The sequence below is a fragment of the Entelurus aequoreus genome, linkage group LG19 (assembly GCF_033978785.1).
Source record: "Entelurus aequoreus isolate RoL-2023_Sb linkage group LG19, RoL_Eaeq_v1.1, whole genome shotgun sequence".
Classification (NCBI taxonomy): Eukaryota; Metazoa; Chordata; class Actinopteri; order Syngnathiformes; family Syngnathidae; genus Entelurus; species Entelurus aequoreus.
The window spans coordinates 2,905,873-2,924,829 of NC_084749.1; the positions used below are offsets into that span (position 1 = coordinate 2,905,873).

Sequence of the window (18,957 nt, forward strand, 5' to 3'; positions counted from 1 at the left end):
TAGAATCTGTATGAATAAGAGTCATAGTTTGGATGTGAATCGATTTTGTTGTGCACCCCTACTGAATAATAAAGTACTATCTATCTAATACTCCCCTACAAATAGGTACAATACTTAGAGTATAAACACTTTGTAGGGCTGAACAAAAGAGCAAAGTGTCACAGTTACCTTAAGGGCAAAGACTACTTCCTGACTACAACAACAAGGACAAAAGAATTCATAGTGTACTTGCAAATGAGTCTGAGAAGTGTAAGAAAAGAAGACATAACAACAGCACAACTATCATTATTATCTCACTGCTAAATAAATATTTGTAAAAAAGGAGATCACCACATAAACACTCACTAAATTACCACATAAACACTCACTAAATTACCACATAAACACTCACTAAATTACCACATAAACACTCACTAAATTACCACATAAACACTCACTAAATTACCACATAAACACTCACTAAATTACCACATAAACACTCACTAAATTACCACATAAACACTCACTAAATTACCACATAAACACTCACTAAATTACCACATAAACACTCACTAAATTACCACATAAACACTCACTAAATTACCACATAAACACTCACTAAATTACCACATAAACACTCACTAAATTACCACATAAACACTCACTAAATTACCACATAAACACTCACTAAATTACCACATAAACACTCACTAAATTACCACATAAACACTCACTAAATTACCACATAAACACTCACTAAATTACCACATAAACACTCACTAAATTACCAAAAATTGGTAGCGTCAGTGTTGGTGTGGATTGTGGCTGACTCAGGTCAACATAAGCAAAATGATCCATTACTTGAATGCTGACTTGTGACTTTCTCCACACATGTCAAAATAATCATGGATAGTCCTAAGGACAGTCTAATAGTACTAATGACAGTCTAATAGTACTAATGACAGTCTAATAGTACTAATGACAGTCTAATAGTACTAATGACAATCTAATAGTACTAATGACAGTCTAATAGTACTAATGACAATCTAATAGTACTAATGACAGTCTAATAGTACTAATGACAGTCTAATAGTACTAATGACAATCTAATAGTACTAATGACAGTCTAATAGTACTAATGACAGTCTAATAGTACTAATGACAATCTAATAGTACTAATGACAGTCTAATAGTACTAATGACAGTCTAATAGTACTAATGACAATCTAATAGTACTAATGACAGTCTAATAGTACTAATGACAGTCTAATAGTACTAATGACAGTCTAATAGTACTAATGACAGTCTAATAGTACTAATGACAGTCTAATAGTAATAATGACAGTCTAATAGTACTAATGACAGTCTAATAGTACTAATGACAGTCTAATAGTAATAATGACAGTCTAATAGTACTAATGACAGTCTAATAGGACTAATGACAGTCTAATAGTAATAATGACAGTCTAATAGTACTAATGACAGTCTAATAGTACTAATGACAGTCTAATAGTCCTAAGGACAGTCTAATAGTACTAATGACAGTCTAATAGTACTAATGACAGTCTAATAGTACTAATGACAATCTAATAGTACTAATGACAGTCTAATAGTACTAATGACAGTCTAATAGTACTAATGACAATCTAATAGTACTAATGACAGTCTAATAGTACTAATGACAGTCTAATAGTACTAATGACAGTCTAATAGTACTATGGACAGTCTAATAGTACTAATGACAATCTAATAGTAATAATGACAGTCTAATAGTACTAATGACAATCTAATAGTACTAATGACAGTCTAATAGTACTAATGACAATCTAATAGTACTAATGACAGTCTAATAGTACTAATGACAATCTAATAGTACTAATGACAGTCTAATAGTACTAATGACAGTCTAATAGTACTAATGACAGTCTAATAGTACTAATGACAGTCTAATAGTACTGTGGACAATCTAATAGTACTAATGACAGTCTAATAGTACTAATGACAATCTAATAGTACTAATAACAGTCTAATAGTACTAATGACAGTCTAATAGTACTAATGACAATCTAATAGTACTAATGACAGTCTAATAGTACTAATGACAGTCTAATAGTACTAATGACAATCTAATAGTACTAATGACAGTCTAATAGTACTAATGACAGTCTAATAGTACTAATGACAGTCTAATAGTACTAATGACAGTCTAATAGTACTAATGACAGTCTAATAGTACTAATGACAGTCTAATAGTAATAATGACAGTCTAATAGTACTAATGACAGTCTAATAGTACTATGGACAGTCTAATAGTACTAATGACAGTCTAATAGTAATAATGACAGTCTAATAGTACTAATGACAATCTAATAGTACTAATGACAGTCTAATAGTACTAATGACAATCTAATAGTACTAATGACAGTCTAATAGTACTAATGACAATCTAATAGTACTAATGACAGTCTAATAGTACTAATGACAGTCTAATAGTACTAATGACAGTCTAATAGTACTATGGACAATCTAATAGTACTAATGACAGTCTAATAGTACTAATGACAATCTAATAGTACTAATAACAGTCTAATAGTACTAATGACAGTCTAATAGTACTAATGACAATCTAATAGTACTAATGACAGTCTAATAGTACTAATGACAGTCTAATAGTACTAATGACAATCTAATAGTACTAATGACAGTCTAATAGTACTAATGACAGTCTAATAGTACTAATGACAGTCTAATAGTCCTAAGGACAGTCTAATAGTAATAATGACAGTGTAATAGTACTATGGACAGTCTAATAATCCTAATGACAGTCTAATAGTACTATGGACAGTCTAATAGTACTAATGACAGTCTAATAGTACTAATGACAATCTAATAGTACTAATGACAGTCTAATAGTACTAATGACAGTCTAATAGTACTAATGACAGTCTAATAGTACTATGGACAGTCTAATAGTACTAATGACAGTCTAATAGTACTAATGACAGTCTAATAGTACTAATGACAGTCTAATAGTACTAATGACAGTCTAATAGTACTAATGACAGTCTAATAGTAATAATGACAGTCTAATAGTACTAATGACAGTCTAATAGTACTATGGACAGTCTAATAGTACTAATGACAGTCTAATAGTAATAATGACAGTCTAATAGTACTAATGACAATCTAATAGTACTAATGACAGTCTAATAGTACTAATGACAATCTAATAGTACTAATGACAGTCTAATAGTACTAATGACAATCTAATAGTACTAATGACAGTCTAATAGTACTAATGACAGTCTAATAGTACTAATGACAGTCTAATAGTACTAATGACAGTCTAATAGTACTAATGACAGTCTAATAGTCCTAAGGACAGTCTAATAGTAATAATGACAGTGTAATAGTACTATGGACAGTCTAATAATCCTAATGACAGTCTAATAGTACTATGGACAGTCTAATAGTACTAATGACAGTCTAATAGTACTATGGACAGTCTAATAGTACTAATGACAGTCTAATAGTACTAATGACAGTCTAATAGTACTAAGGACAGTCTAATAGTCCTAATGACAGTCTAATAGTACTAAGGACAGTCTAATAGTACTAATGACAGTCTAATAGTACTAATGACAGTCTAATAGTCCTAAGGACAGTCTAATAGTAATAATGACAGTCTAATAGTACTAATGACAGTCTAATAGTCCTAAGGACAGTCTAATAGTACTAATGACGGTCTAATAGTAATAATGACAGTCTAATAGTACTAATGACAGTCTAATAGTACTATGGACAGTCTAATAGTAATAATGACAGTCTAATAGTCCTAAGGACAGTCTAATAGTACTAATGACAGTCTAATAGTACTAATGACAGTCTAATAGTAATAATGACAGTCTAATAGTACTAATGACAGTCTAATAGTACTATGGACAGTCTAATAGTCCTAAGGACAGTCTAATAGTACTAATGACAGTCTAATAGTACTAATGACAGTCTAATAGTACTAATGACAGTCTAATAGTAATAATGACAGTCTAATAGTACTAATGACAGTCTAATAGTACTAATGACAGTCTAATAGTAATAATGACAGTCTAATAGTACTAATGACAGTCTAATAGTACTAATGACAGTCTAATAGTACTAATGTGAATTATATTTATATAGCGCTTTTCTCCAGTGACTCAAAGCGCTTCTACATAGTGATACCCAATATCTAAGTTACATTCAAACCAGTGTGGATGGCACTGGGAGCAGGTGGGTAAAGTGTCTTGCCCAAGGACACAACGGCATTGACTAGGATGGCGGAAGCTGGGATCGAACCTGGAACCCTCAAGTTGCTGGCACGGCCGCTCTACCAACCGAGCTATACCGCCCCAATGACAGTCTAATAGTACTAATGACAGTCTAATAGTACTAATGACAGTCTAATAGTACTAATGACAGTCTAATAGTACTAATGACAGTCTAATAGTACTAATGACAATCTAATAGTACTAATGACAGTCTAATAGTACTAATGACAGTCTAATAGTACTAATGACAATCTAATAGTACTAATGACAGTCTAATAGTACTAATGACAGTCTAATAGTACTAATGACAGTCTAATAGTACTATGGACAGTCTAATAGTACTAATGACAGTCTAATAGTAATAATGACAGTCTAATAGTACTAATGACAATCTAATAGTACTAATGACAGTCTAATAGTACTAATGACAATCTAATAGTACTAATGACAGTCTAATAGTACTAATGACAATCTAATAGTACTAATGACAGTCTAATAGTACTAATGACAGTCTAATAGTACTAATGACAGTCTAATAGTACTATGGACAATCTAATAGTACTAATGACAGTCTAATAGTACTAATGACAATCTAATAGTACTAATAACAGTCTAATAGTACTAATGACAGTCTAATAGTACTAATGACAATCTAATAGTACTAATGACAGTCTAATAGTACTAATGACAGTCTAATAGTACTAATGACAATCTAATAGTACTAATGACAGTCTAATAGTACTAATGACAGTCTAATAGTACTAATGACAGTCTAATAGTACTAATGACAGTCTAATAGTACTAATGACAGTCTAATAGTACTGATGACAGTCTAATAGTACTAATGACAGTCTAATAGTAATAATGACAGTCTAATAGTACTAATGACAGTCTAATAGTACTATGGACAGTCTAATAGTACTAATGACAGTCTAATAGTAATAATGACAGTCTAATAGTACTAATGACAATCTAATAGTACTAATGACAGTCTAATAGTACTAATGACAATCTAATAGTACTAATGACAGTCTAATAGTACTAATGACAATCTAATAGTACTAATGACAGTCTAATAGTACTAATGACAGTCTAATAGTACTAATGACAGTCTAATAGTACTATGGACAGTCTAATAGTCCTAAGGACAGTCTAATAGTACTAATGACAGTCTAATAGTACTAATGACAGTCTAATAGTACTAATGACAGTCTAATAGTAATAATGACAGTCTAATAGTACTAATGACAGTCTAATAGTACTAATGACAGTCTAATAGTAATAATGACAGTCTAATAGTACTAATGACAGTCTAATAGTACTAATGACAGTCTAATAGTACTAATGTGAATTATATTTATATAGCGCTTTTCTCCAGTGACTCAAAGCGCTTCTACATAGTGATACCCAATATCTAAGTTACATTTAAACCAGTGTGGATGGCACTGGGAGCAGGTGGGTAAAGTGTCTTGCCCAAGGACACAACGGCATTGACTAGGATGGCGGAAGCTGGGATCGAACCTGGAACCCTCAAGTTGCTGGCACGGCCGCTCTACCAACCGAGCTATACCGCCCCAATGACAGTCTAATAGTACTAATGACAGTCTAATAGTACTAATGACAGTCTAATAGTACTAATGACAGTCTAATAGTCCTAATGACAGTCTAATAGTACTAATGACAGTCTAATAGTACTATGGACAGTCTAATAGTACTAATGACAGTCTAATAGTAATAATGACAGTCTAATAGTACTAATGACAATCTAATAGTACTAATGACAGTCTAATAGTACTAATGACAATCTAATAGTACTAATGACAGTCTAATAGTACTAATGACAATCTAATAGTACTAATGACAGTCTAATAGTACTAATGACAGTCTAATAGTACTAATGACAGTCTAATAGTACTATGGACAGTCTAATAGTCCTAAGGACAGTCTAATAGTACTAATGACAGTCTAATAGTACTAATGACAGTCTAATAGTACTAATGACAGTCTAATAGTAATAATGACAGTCTAATAGTACTAATGACAGTCTAATAGTACTAATGACAGTCTAATAGTAATAATGACAGTCTAATAGTACTAATGACAGTCTAATAGTACTAATGACAGTCTAATAGTACTAATGTGAATTATATTTATATAGCGCTTTTCTCCAGTGACTCAAAGCGCTTCTACATAGTGATACCCAATATCTAAGTTACATTCAAACCAGTGTGGATGGCACTGGGAGCAGGTGGGTAAAGTGTCTTGCCCAAGGACACAACGGCATTGACTAGGATGGCGGAAGCTGGGATCGAACCTGGAACCCTCAAGTTGCTGGCACGGCCGCTCTACCAACCGAGCTATACCGCCCCAATGACAGTCTAATAGTACTAATGACAGTCTAATAGTAATAATGACAGTCTAATAGTACTAATGACAGTCTAATAGTACTAATGACAGTCTAATAGTCCTAAGGACAGTCTAATAGTACTAATGACAGTCTAATAGTACTAATGACAGTCTAATAGTACTAATGACAATCTAATAGTACTAATGACAGTCTAATAGTACTAATGACAGTCTAATAGTACTAATGACAATCTAATAGTACTAATGACAGTCTAATAGTACTAATGACAGTCTAATAGTACTAATGACAGTCTAATAGTACTAATGACAGTCTAATAGTACTATGGACAGTCTAATAGTACTAATGACAGTCTAATAGTAATAATGACAGTCTAATAGTACTAATGACAATCTAATAGTACTAATGACAGTCTAATAGTACTAATGACAATCTAATAGTACTAATGACAGTCTAATAGTACTAATGACAATCTAATAGTACTAATGACAGTCTAATAGTACTAATGACAGTCTAATAGTACTAATGACAGTCTAATAGTACTAATGACAGTCTAATAGTACTATGGACAATCTAATAGTACTAATGACAGTCTAATAGTACTAATGACAATCTAATAGTACTAATAACAGTCTAATAGTACTAATGACAGTCTAATAGTACTAATGACAATCTAATAGTACTAATGACAGTCTAATAGTACTAATGACAGTCTAATAGTACTAATGACAATCTAATAGTACTAATGACAGTCTAATAGTACTAATGACAGTCTAATAGTACTAATGACAGTCTAATAGTACTAATGACAGTCTAATAGTACTAATGACAGTCTAATAGTAATAATGACAGTCTAATAGTACTAATGACAGTCTAATAGTACTAATGACAGTCTAATAGTAATAATGACAGTCTAATAGTACTAATGACAGTCTAATAGTACTAATGACAGTCTAATAGTACTAATGACAGTCTAATAGTACTAATGACAATCTAATAGTACTAATGACAGTCTAATAGTAATAATGACAGTCTAATAGTACTAATGACAGTCTAATAGTACTAATGACAGTCTAATAGTACTAATGACGGTCTAATAGTACTAATGACAGTCTAATAGTACTAATGACAGTCTAATAGTACTAATGACAGTCTAATAGGTTAAAGAAGCTCCTTCATGGAGATGACCTAAAAACATCTTTTAAAAAACTGATTGTTCTATTCAAGATGACTAGGAGTCTCCATTGTGATGTGAATAAATGTTTCCTGCAGGTATTTTTCAACTAAAAGGTGTATTTCTCACCAAAGAGTCCAAAGTGGGCGATGTTCTCCAGGGCGCCTCTCAGGTTGCAGCCCGGCTGGAAGCTGCCTCCGTTGGGGTAAATGTCCACGTGTCCCACGGGCTGCTGGATCCCGATGCTGAGACCCAGCGAGTCGCCGGTGAAGGTGTGGAGGACGTCCACGAAGGCAGCGTCGTCCGGGGACAGGCGACGCTGCCTTCGTGCTCTCCCTCAAAGTCAGGCCCGGCCGGGTCCAAACCTGCGGGCGGAGACGGCGGCCATGACGCCCCTGCTTTTACGTCTTTGTGTGACGTCAATCTGGTCTTTACCGGTTATTCTTCCCACTTTGTTGGCGGCGTGGCTGCCGGCAAAGCCCGCCACGTGAGCCCCGAGGCTGTAGCCAATCAGGTGGAGGTCGTCAAGAGGAATGTTGCTGGTTTCCTGTGAAAGGACCCAAATAGCAAACATTCTATAATAACAGTGAGAAATGTCAAAAACTCAACTTTTCCCTAAAGGGGAAGTACACTTTCTTTTTGTTGCTTATCGTTCACAATCCTTTTGTAAGACAAGAACTTATATGTACTTCCTTTTTATGCATTCTAAATCATAAATACATGCTGGCAAGTGTCAGCTAACAATGGAGCGAATGGGAGTCGCTGGATTTCACACATAAAACGCTGTAAAAAACATCCACACATGCTCTAAGTATATAGGTCATGTAATAATAAGTATATATGTCATGTAATAATAAGTATATATGTCATGTAATAATAAGTATATATGTCATGTAGTAATAAGTATATATGTCATGTAATAATAAGTATATATGTCATGTAATAATAAGTATATATGTCATGTAGTAATAAGTATATATGTCATGTAGTAATAAGTATATATGTCATGTAATAATAAGTATATATGTCATGTAATAATAAGTATATATGTCATGTAGTAATAAGTATATATGTCATGTAGTAATAAGTATATATGTCATGTAATAATAAGTATGTATGTCATGTAGTAATAAGTATATATGTCATGTAGTAATAAGTATATATGTCATGTAATAATAAGTATATATGTCATGTAGTAATAAGTATATATGTCATGTAGTAATAAGTATATATGTCATGTAGTAATAAGTATATATGTCATGTAGTAATAAGTATGTATGTCATGTAATAATAAGTATATATGTCATGTAGTAATAAGTATATATGTCATGTAGTAATAAGTATATATGTCATGTATTAATAAGTATATATGTCATGTAGTAATAAGTATATATGTCATGTAGTAATAAGTATATATGTCATGTAGTAATAAGTATATATGTCATGTAATAATAAGTATATATGTCATGTAGTAATAAGTATGTATGTCATGTAATAATAAGTATATATGTCATGTAGTAATAAGTATATATGTCATGTAGTAATAAGTATATATGTCATGTAATAATAAGTATATATGTCATGTAGTAATAAGTATATATGTCATGTAATAATAAGTATATATGTCATGTAGTAATAAGTATATATGTCATGTAGTAATAAGTATATATGTCATGTAATAATAAGTATATGTCATGTAGTAATAAGTATATATGTCATGTATTAATAAGTATATATGTCATGTAGTAATAAGTATATATGTCATGTAGTAATAAGTATATATGTCATGTAGTAATAAGTATATATGTCATGTAATAATAAGTATATATGTCATGTAGTAATAAGTATGTATGTCATGTAATAATAAGTATATATGTCATGTAGTAATAAGTATATATGTCATGTAGTAATAAGTATATATGTCATGTAGTAATAAGTATATATGTCATGTAATAATAAGTATATATGTCATGTAGTAATAAGTATGTATGTCATGTAGTAATAAGTATATGTGTCATGTAGTAATAAGTATATATGTCATGTAGTAATAAGTATATATGTCATGTAGTAATAAGTATATGTCATGTAGTAATAAGTATATATGTCATGTAATAATAAGTATATATGTCATGTAATAATAAGTATATATGTCATGTAGTAATAAGTATATATGTCATGTAGTAATACGTATATATGTCATGTAATAATAAGTATATATGTCATGTAATAATAAGTATATATGTCATGTAGTAATAAGTATATATGTCATGTAATAATAAGTATATATGTCATGTAGTAATAAGTATATATGTCATGTAGTAATAAGTATATATGTCATGTAATAATAAGTATATATGTCATGTAGTAATAAGAATGTATGTCATGTAGTAATAAGTATATGTCATGTAATAATAAGTATATATGTCATGTAGTAATAAGTATGTATGTCATGTAATAATAAGTATATATGTCATGTAGTAATAAGTATATATGTCATGTAGTAATAAGTATATATGTCATGTAGTAATAAGTATATATGTCATGTAGTAATAAGTATATATGTTATGCATCCACACATGCTCTAAGTATATAGGTCATGTAATAATAAGTATATATGTCATGTAATAATAAGTATATATGTCATGTAGTAATAAGTATATATGTCATGTAGTAATAAGTATATATGTCATGTAGTAATAAGTATATAGGTCATGTAGTAATAAGTATATATGTCATGTAATAATAAGTATATATGTCATGTAATAATAAGTATATATGTCATGTAGTAATAAGTATATATGTCATGTAATAATAAGTATATATGTCATGTAATAATAAGTATATATGTCATGTAGTAATAAGTATATATGTCATGTAGTAATAAGTATATATGTCATGTAGTAATAAGTATATAGGTCATGTAATAATAAGTATGTATGTCATGTAATAATAAGTATATATGTCATGTAGTAATAAGTATATATGTCATGTAATAATAAGTATATATGTCATGTAGTAATAAGTATATATGTCATGTAGTAATAAGTATATATGTCATGTAGTAATAAGTATATATGTCATGTAGTAATAAGTATATATGTCATGTAGTAATAAGTATATATGTCATGTAATAATAAGTATATATGTCATGTAGTAATAAGTATGTATGTCATGTAATAATAAGTATATATGTCATGTAGTAATAAGTATATATGTCATGTAGTAATAAGTATATATGTCATGTAGTAATAAGTATATATGTCATGTAATAATAAGTATATATGTCATGTAGTAATAAGTATGTATGTCATGTAGTAATAAGTATATGTGTCATGTAGTAATAAGTATATATGTCATGTAGTAATAAGTATATATGTCATGTAGTAATAAGTATATGTCATGTAGTAATAAGTATATATGTCATGTAATAATAAGTATATATGTCATGTAATAATAAGTATATATGTCATGTAGTAATAAGTATATATGTCATGTAGTAATAAGTATATATGTCATGTAGTAATAAGTATATATGTCATGTAGTAATACGTATATATGTCATGTAATAATAAGTATATATGTCATGTAATAATAAGTATATATGTCATGTAGTAATAAGTATATATGTCATGTAATAATAAGTATATATGTCATGTAGTAATAAGTATATATGTCATGTAGTAATAAGTATATATGTCATGTAGTAATAAGTATATATGTCATGTAGTAATAAGTATATATGTCATGTAGTAAAAAGTATATATGCCATGTAGTAATAAGTATATATGTCATGTAGTAATAAGTATATATGTCATGTAGTAATAAGTATATATGTCATGTAGTAATAAGTATATATGTCATGTAGTATTTGGCACATTCATAGCATTTACCTATTTGGCCCATTTGAAGCATACTGTGGCGTATTCATTTCACATTCATTTCATTTCCCGTCAACAACAACAACAACAACAACAAAAACAACAACAACAACAACAACAACAACAACAACAACAACAACAACAACAACACTACTTTTATTCACGACACTTCATGACCGCCAGCAAAGACTACTTTGGGACAATTGATGATCCCGAATGTCATATTTTTGAGCCTGAATATACGGAGGATGAGTTTTAGAAGCGAGAGAAAAGCAGATCCAGTAAGTAGTACTAAACAAGAAACACAATCTGCAAACATAATAAAACAATCACTGATGGGATGTTTGCATCTTTTCGTGTCTTTCTCGCCATCATGGAGTCTAAGTTGGCTGTCAAAGTTGACCATGTTCTCAGTTGATGTCCACAACCTTCTACTATCCAGGTGAGAGTCATGCTTTATAATCTACATCTAACTTTCACCAAGTCAGAGGCGATGCAGCAGCTCAGTATAGCAGCATAAGCTAGTTACTCTCTGTGATCACGGCCTTGCTTTGTCTGCGTTAGCACTTGTAATAACAATATTGCTAATACTTGCTTAGTATTCAGGCCACCACATGTCAATGTTAAAAGAGTATTGTTGGCCGCTTTTGGATGTTTTTTAGAGGACTTTATGGGCGGAATAGAGTACTCCCATTAGCTGCATTGTTAGCCACCTCGTACTAGCCCTATTTTACGACTTATTATGCTTGTAAAAAACAAAATGGTGTGTGACAAACGGGCTACAATATAAAAGTGCTTGGATCAGAGGTCCAAATATGAATATGCAGCTTCTGTGAACAAATGGTAAATGACCATGTTGTTTTTGTTATGTGGAGGGCCCCAATCACTAAGTCTGCCTTGGGCCCCTAAATGAGTACAACACTTGCAGTATAAACCAGGGGGGCCCTAACGTTTTCCATGGAGAACCACACACTGACAAATCAAAGGATGCGGGGGCCATTTTGGTAGTATTTGCCCTCAAAATCAGTACAAAGTATAGATGATTGTGAAAGAACTAGAACATTCTAAGTCTGCATGAATGCTGAGGAGTAAAATAAAATACTGTTGGCACTTTTTGGATGTTTTTACATCACTGCCATGAGCTGCACTGTTAGCCACCGCATACTAGCCATCTTTTATCACTTAGAATGCATAGTAAAAGAAATGTTCTTTTAACCCTAACCCTAAACACGTGTTCTTGTCTTACATAAGGATTGTGAATGATGGGCAACAAAGTCAACTTTTATTTGATATTTTTTTATAGTTTCCTTATTTTTTATACAAAAGCCAAAAGCAGTGAAGTTGTCCCATTGTGTAAATGGTAAATAAAAAGAGAATACAACAAATCCTTTTCAACTTACACTAGCGTTCAAAAGTTTGGGGTGACATGTAAATGTCCTTATTTTTGAAGGAAAAGCACTGTACTTTTCAATGAAGATAACTTTAAACTAGTCTTAACTTTACAGAAATACACTCTATACATTGCTAATGTGCTAAATGACTATTCTAGCTGCAAATGTCTGCTTTTTGGTGCAATATCTACATAGGTGTATAGAGGCCCATTTCCAGCAACTATCACTCCAGTGTTCTAATGGTACAATGTGTTTGCTCATTGGCTCAGAAGGCTAATTGATGATTGTGCAATCATGTTCACACATCTGAAAACACTTTAGCTCGTTACAGAAGCTACAAAACTGACCTTCCTTTGAGCAGATTGAGTTTCTGGAGCATCACATTTGTGGGCTCAATTAAACGCTCAAAATGGCCAGAAAAAGAGAACTTTCATCTGAAACTCCACAGTCTGTTCTTGTTCTTACAAATGAAGGCTATTCCACAAAATTGTTTGGGTGACCCCAAACTTTTGAACGGTAGTGTATATTCAACTGAATAGACTGCAAAGACAAAGGCTTTTCAACTTTGACCCTAGAACAATCCGGATGGTTCTTTTCCTCTTTGGTCCGGAGGACACCACATCCACAGTTTCCAAAAACAATTAGAAATGTGGACTCGTCAGACCACAGAACACTTTTCCACTTTGCATCAGTCCATCTTAGATGAGCTCGGGCCCAGCCAAGTGTTTCTGGGTGTTGTTGATAAATGGCTTTGGCTTTGCATAGTAGAGTTTTAACTTGCACTTACAGATGTAGCGACCGACTGTAGTTACTGACAGTGGTTTTCTGATGTGTTCCTGAGCCCATGTGGTGATATCCTTTACATACTGATGTGGCTTTTTGATGCAGTAGCGCCTGAGGGATCCAAGGTGTGTAATATCATGGCTTACCTGCAGTGATTTCTCCACATTCTCTGCACCTTTTGATGATATTACGGAGCGTAGATGGTGAAATCCCTCAATTCCTTGTTGAGAAATGTTGTTGTTCAACAATTTGCTCAGGCATTTGTTGACAAAGTGGTGACCCTCGCCCCGTCCTTGTTTGTGAAGGACTGGAAGCTGCTTTTATAGCCAATCATGGCACCCACCTGTTCCCAATGAGCCTGTTCACCTGTGGGATGTTCCAAATAAGTCTTTGATGAGCATTCCTCAACTTTCTCACTCGTTTTTGCCACTTGTGCCAGCTTTTTTGAAACATGTTGCAGGCATCAAATTCCAAATGAGCTCATATTTACAAAAAACAACGAAGTTTGTCAGTGTGAACATGAAATATCTTGTCTTTGCAGTCTATTCTATTGAATAGAAGTTGAACAGGATTTGTTGTATTCTCTTTTTATTGAGCATGAAGGTGACAACCTGACTGGTGTTTATAAATCCTCTGCTAGCACCAACCTGGATCCAGTCAATGAAGCGTGCCACCTCCCGTCCCACCACCTGGGTGTTGTGGGCGGCCAGCCCGTAGTGGTTCTGGGCCGTGCCGAGCCAGTCCACCACGATGACGTTGGCCGTACGCTCTCGCTGGTGAAGCGCCGACACCAACTTAGCCACCCAGCTCTCAAACATGCCGCTCAGCTGTTGGAGGGAAAACAAAACAAGTATTACTCAACTGCCTAATAACCATGGATGGACTTGCTTATTTGGTGCCTTCTTACAAACCCCGTTTCCATATGAGTTGGGAAATGGTGTTAGATGTAAATATAAAGTGAATACAATGATTTGCAAATCCTTTTCAAGCCATATTCAGTTGAATATGCTACAAAGACAACATATTTCATGTTCAAACTCATAAACTTTATTTTTTTTTGCAAATAATCATTAACTTTAGAATTTGATGGCAGCAACACGTGACAAAGAAGTTGGGAAAGGTGGCAATAAATACTGATAAAGTTGAGGAATGCTCATCAAACACTTATTTGGAACATCCCACAGGTGTGCAGGCTAATTGGGAACAGGTGGGTGCCATGATTGGCTATAAAAACAGCTTCCCAAAAAATGCTCAGTCTTCCACAAGAAAGGATGGGGCGAGGTACACCACTTTGTCCACAACTGCGTGAGCAAATAGTCAAACAGCTTAAGAACAACATTTCTCAAAGTGCAATTGCAAGAAATTGAGGGATTTCAACATCTACGCTCCATAATATCATCAAAAGGTTCAGAGAATCTGGAGAAATCACTCCACGTAAGCAGCATGGCCGGAAACCAACATTGAATGAGCGTGACCTTCCATCCCTCAGACGGCACTCTATCAAAAACAGACATCAATCTCTAAAGGATATCACCACATGGGCTCAGGAACACTTCAGAAAACCACTGTCACTAAATACAGTTGGTCGCTACATCTGTAAGTGCAAGTTAAAGCTCTACTATGCAAAGCCAAAGCCATTTATCAACAACACCCAGAAACTCCGCCGGCTTCTCTGGGCCCGAGAACATCTAAGATGGACTCAGGCAAAGTGGAAAAGGGTTTCTGTGGTCTGACGAGTCCACATTTCAAATTGTTTTTGGAAATATTCGACATTGTGTCATCCGGACCAAAGGGGAAGCGAACTATCCAGACTGTTATCGACGCAAAGTGTAAAAGGCAGCATGTGTGATGGTATGGGGGTGTATTAGTGCCCAAGACATGGGTAACTTACACATCTGTGAAGGCACCATTAATGCTGAAAGGTACATACAGCTTTTGGAACAATATAAGCTGCCATCTAAGCGCCGTCTTTTTCATGGACGCCCCTGCTTATTTTAGCAAGACAATGCCAAGCCACATTCAGCACGTGTTACAACAGCGTGGCTTCATAGTAAAAGAGTGCGGGTACTTTCCTGGCCCGCCTGCAGTCCAGACCTGTCTCCCATGGAAAATGTGTGGCACATTATGAAGCTTAAAATAGGACAGCGGAGACCCCGGACTGTTGAACGACTGAAGCTCTACATAAAACAAGAATGGGAAAGAATTCCACTTTCAAAGCTTCAACAATTAGTTTCCTCAGTTCTCAATCGTTTACTGAGTGTTGTTAAAAGGAAAGGCCATGTAACACAGTGGTGAACATGCCCTTTCCCAACTACTTTGGCACGTGTTGCAGCCATGAAATTATAACTTAATTATTATTTGCAAAAAAAAAATAAAGTTTATGAGTTTGAACATGAAATATGTTGTCTTTGTAGCATATTCAACTGAATATGGCTTGAAAAGGATTTGCAAATCATTGTATTCACTTTATATTTACATCTAACACATTTCCCAACTCATATGGAAACGGGGTTTGTAGTAATCATGGATTTTGTCACTTGGCGCCATCTTAGAAGTATGCCCGTTGTTTCCTGGTAGAATGCTAACATTAGCATGCTAATCTTCTCTGGCTCAAGACACGCATGCAGGAGTTGTTACAGGGTGATATCTTTATTATGCACCGCACCATATAACAGGAGTGTCAAATGTGGACCCCCGTTGAAGACCTCTGACATAAGACACACATGAAGGAGTGTCAAATGTAGACCCCCGTTGAAGACCTCTGACATAAGACACACATGAAGGAGTGTCAAATGTAGACCCCCGTTGAAGACCTCTGACATAAGACACACATGAAGGAGTGTCAAATGTAGACCCCCGTTGAAGACCTCTGACATAAGACACACATGAAGGAGTGTCAAATGTGGACCCCCGTTGAAGACCTCTGACATAAGACACACATGAAGGAGTGTCAAATGTGGACCCCCGTTGAAGACCTCTGACATAAGACACACATGAAGGAGTGTCAAATGTAGACCCCCGTTGAAGACCTCTGACTCAAGTGTCAAATGAGGTGTGGCGCTCACCGTCCAGCCGTGGATGACCAGGAAGGTCTTGGCGGTGCTGTTGAAGGCACAAGTTGCCAGGGACTCGGCTCGGCCAGGAAGGATGTAGCACAGGTCGTCTTCCGGGTTGGAGGGTCTACGCAGGGAGAACCTGGCCGCCGTTTGATTAACTTCAGGCTTTTGGTCCAACACATCTTGGAGAGGGTCCAGGAAGTTGCCTGAGGGGTCACAAGAGGGGCTTTTAGTAGGGGCCCTGAAAAGCTGCCAGAATTAAAGCAAGCTCCTAAGGAGTCAGCTGACTTCTTCACTGGGGGTTGTAATGTGGACACACACACACACACACACACTTTCTTTTATGTGTCACCTTCTTGAGACCTCCGAAAAATGCCAACCTCTAGTTTTATAATAAAAGTCGTAATTTTACTTAACGCAAATCAACATTTTACAAGAAAAACTGAACATTTGTGCGATATTATGATAAAAGTTGAAATTTTACTCAATAACTGGCAATTTTACAAGAAAAGTTTAAGATTTTTGGCAATTTTATGAAAAGGTTCAGAATTTTGCTCAACAAAAGTCACAATTTTATAAGAAAACCTTAACATTTTGACAATATTATAATAATAATCGGAATAATCTGAATAATCGAAAAATTTCATTTTACAAGAACAAGAAAATTGGCAATATTGTGATAAAAGTCAGAATTTGATATGACAAATGTCACCATTTAGCATTAAAAAGTAATAATTTTGCATTAAAAAGTAATAATTTTACAAGAAAATATTGCAAATGACAGAAACAGAAAGAATATGAGAAATTGTTCCTAATTTTATAAGAAAAAAGTCGACACATTGTGAGAAAAAGACTGCTTTTAGTAAAAAAAAAGTTTGTTTTTTTTGTAGTTGTCTTTTAATCTTCATTATTTACTTCAGGTTATTACAGTGTGTCTGTATATAAATATTTATTTGATATTTAATGAATTTTGGCCAAAGGGGGCGCATTTGAATTTCTTACACACACTTGTTATTACATATGTTGGCCAGAGGGGGAGCACTTCAAATTTTACACACACTTGTTATTTCATATGTTGAGCGTAGGGAGAGCACTTTTAAAAGCGACACATAGTCAATTTGAAATATCCCTCCTTTGGGACCTCCCTCATTTTGATAGATGTCACCACAAATGAGACATTGTCTATTATGTCATCACTTGTTCACACCTCCTCATGTGGAAGATACTTTTCCTTCTTCATGTCTCAAGAAAGGCAGGAATACAAGAACACGCACACACACACACACACTTCAGTGGGGGTTGGGCGTGTGGGGACCACACATGTATGAGCCTGGAGCCCCATTGCAAAGTTAAAGTGCAAAGTTCCAACAGATGTCAAAGTAACCTGAACGCATCATCATCATCCATATTGTGCCCAACATTTGACAGCAAAAAGGCAAACATTAACAATATTCAAACACGTCGCCTGGCAACCCACCCAAAATAGAACGTGCCAGCTCTTCCTCCGATGACGTCACATTGTTCACCGCCGCGTTCAACAGCACAAAGTCAAGAAGAAGAAAAAGTGTCCAAGCTTTCATTGCTTTCACAGCTGCTGCTGCTGCTGGCTTGTAAGTCCGCGTCACGAGCAAAATAAATAAATAAAAAAACCTTCGACAAATCCTGACTTTGGGGAGATTTTGTGGGTCGGAATGGTTAATAAGTTGCGTGGTGGTCGCGAAGTCAATCGTGCTGACATGTGAATCAACTTCAAGTCCGAGCGCTCTTAAACACAACCTGAGCCGCTGATTGGCTGACACAGCTCAGGGGGCGGGGCATGGAAAGAGTCAATCATTAGACTGATGGCAAAAAGCACCAATCAGCGTCAATACAGCATTTTTACACTTGATCAAACCTCAAAAGCACTCATTTAAATCAATAACAAATATTCAATGATTATTATTTGTAGTAGTAATAGCATATTTTAAAACGTTTTAAATAATTGTCCATTAGAGTTACGTGCCTACATCATGTAATATAAAATA

The 18,957-nt window shown here is 34.2% G+C and overlaps 1 protein-coding gene across 1 annotated transcript in view; it reads right to left on the reverse strand.

Moving 5' to 3' along the window:
* Positions 1-18,668, reverse strand: part of LOC133634993 (lipoprotein lipase) — a 30,664-nt gene extending 11,996 nt beyond the window's left edge. Inside the window, 6 exon segments of the mRNA XM_062027657.1 lie at positions 7,955-8,150; positions 8,153-8,190; positions 8,261-8,372; positions 14,525-14,704; positions 16,943-17,139; positions 18,411-18,668. Coding sequence (XP_061883641.1) covers positions 7,955-8,150; positions 8,153-8,190; positions 8,261-8,372; positions 14,525-14,704; positions 16,943-17,139; positions 18,411-18,513 — 826 coding nt within the window. The 5' untranslated portion in view covers positions 18,514-18,668.
* Positions 18,669-18,957: the final 289 nt, after the last annotated feature.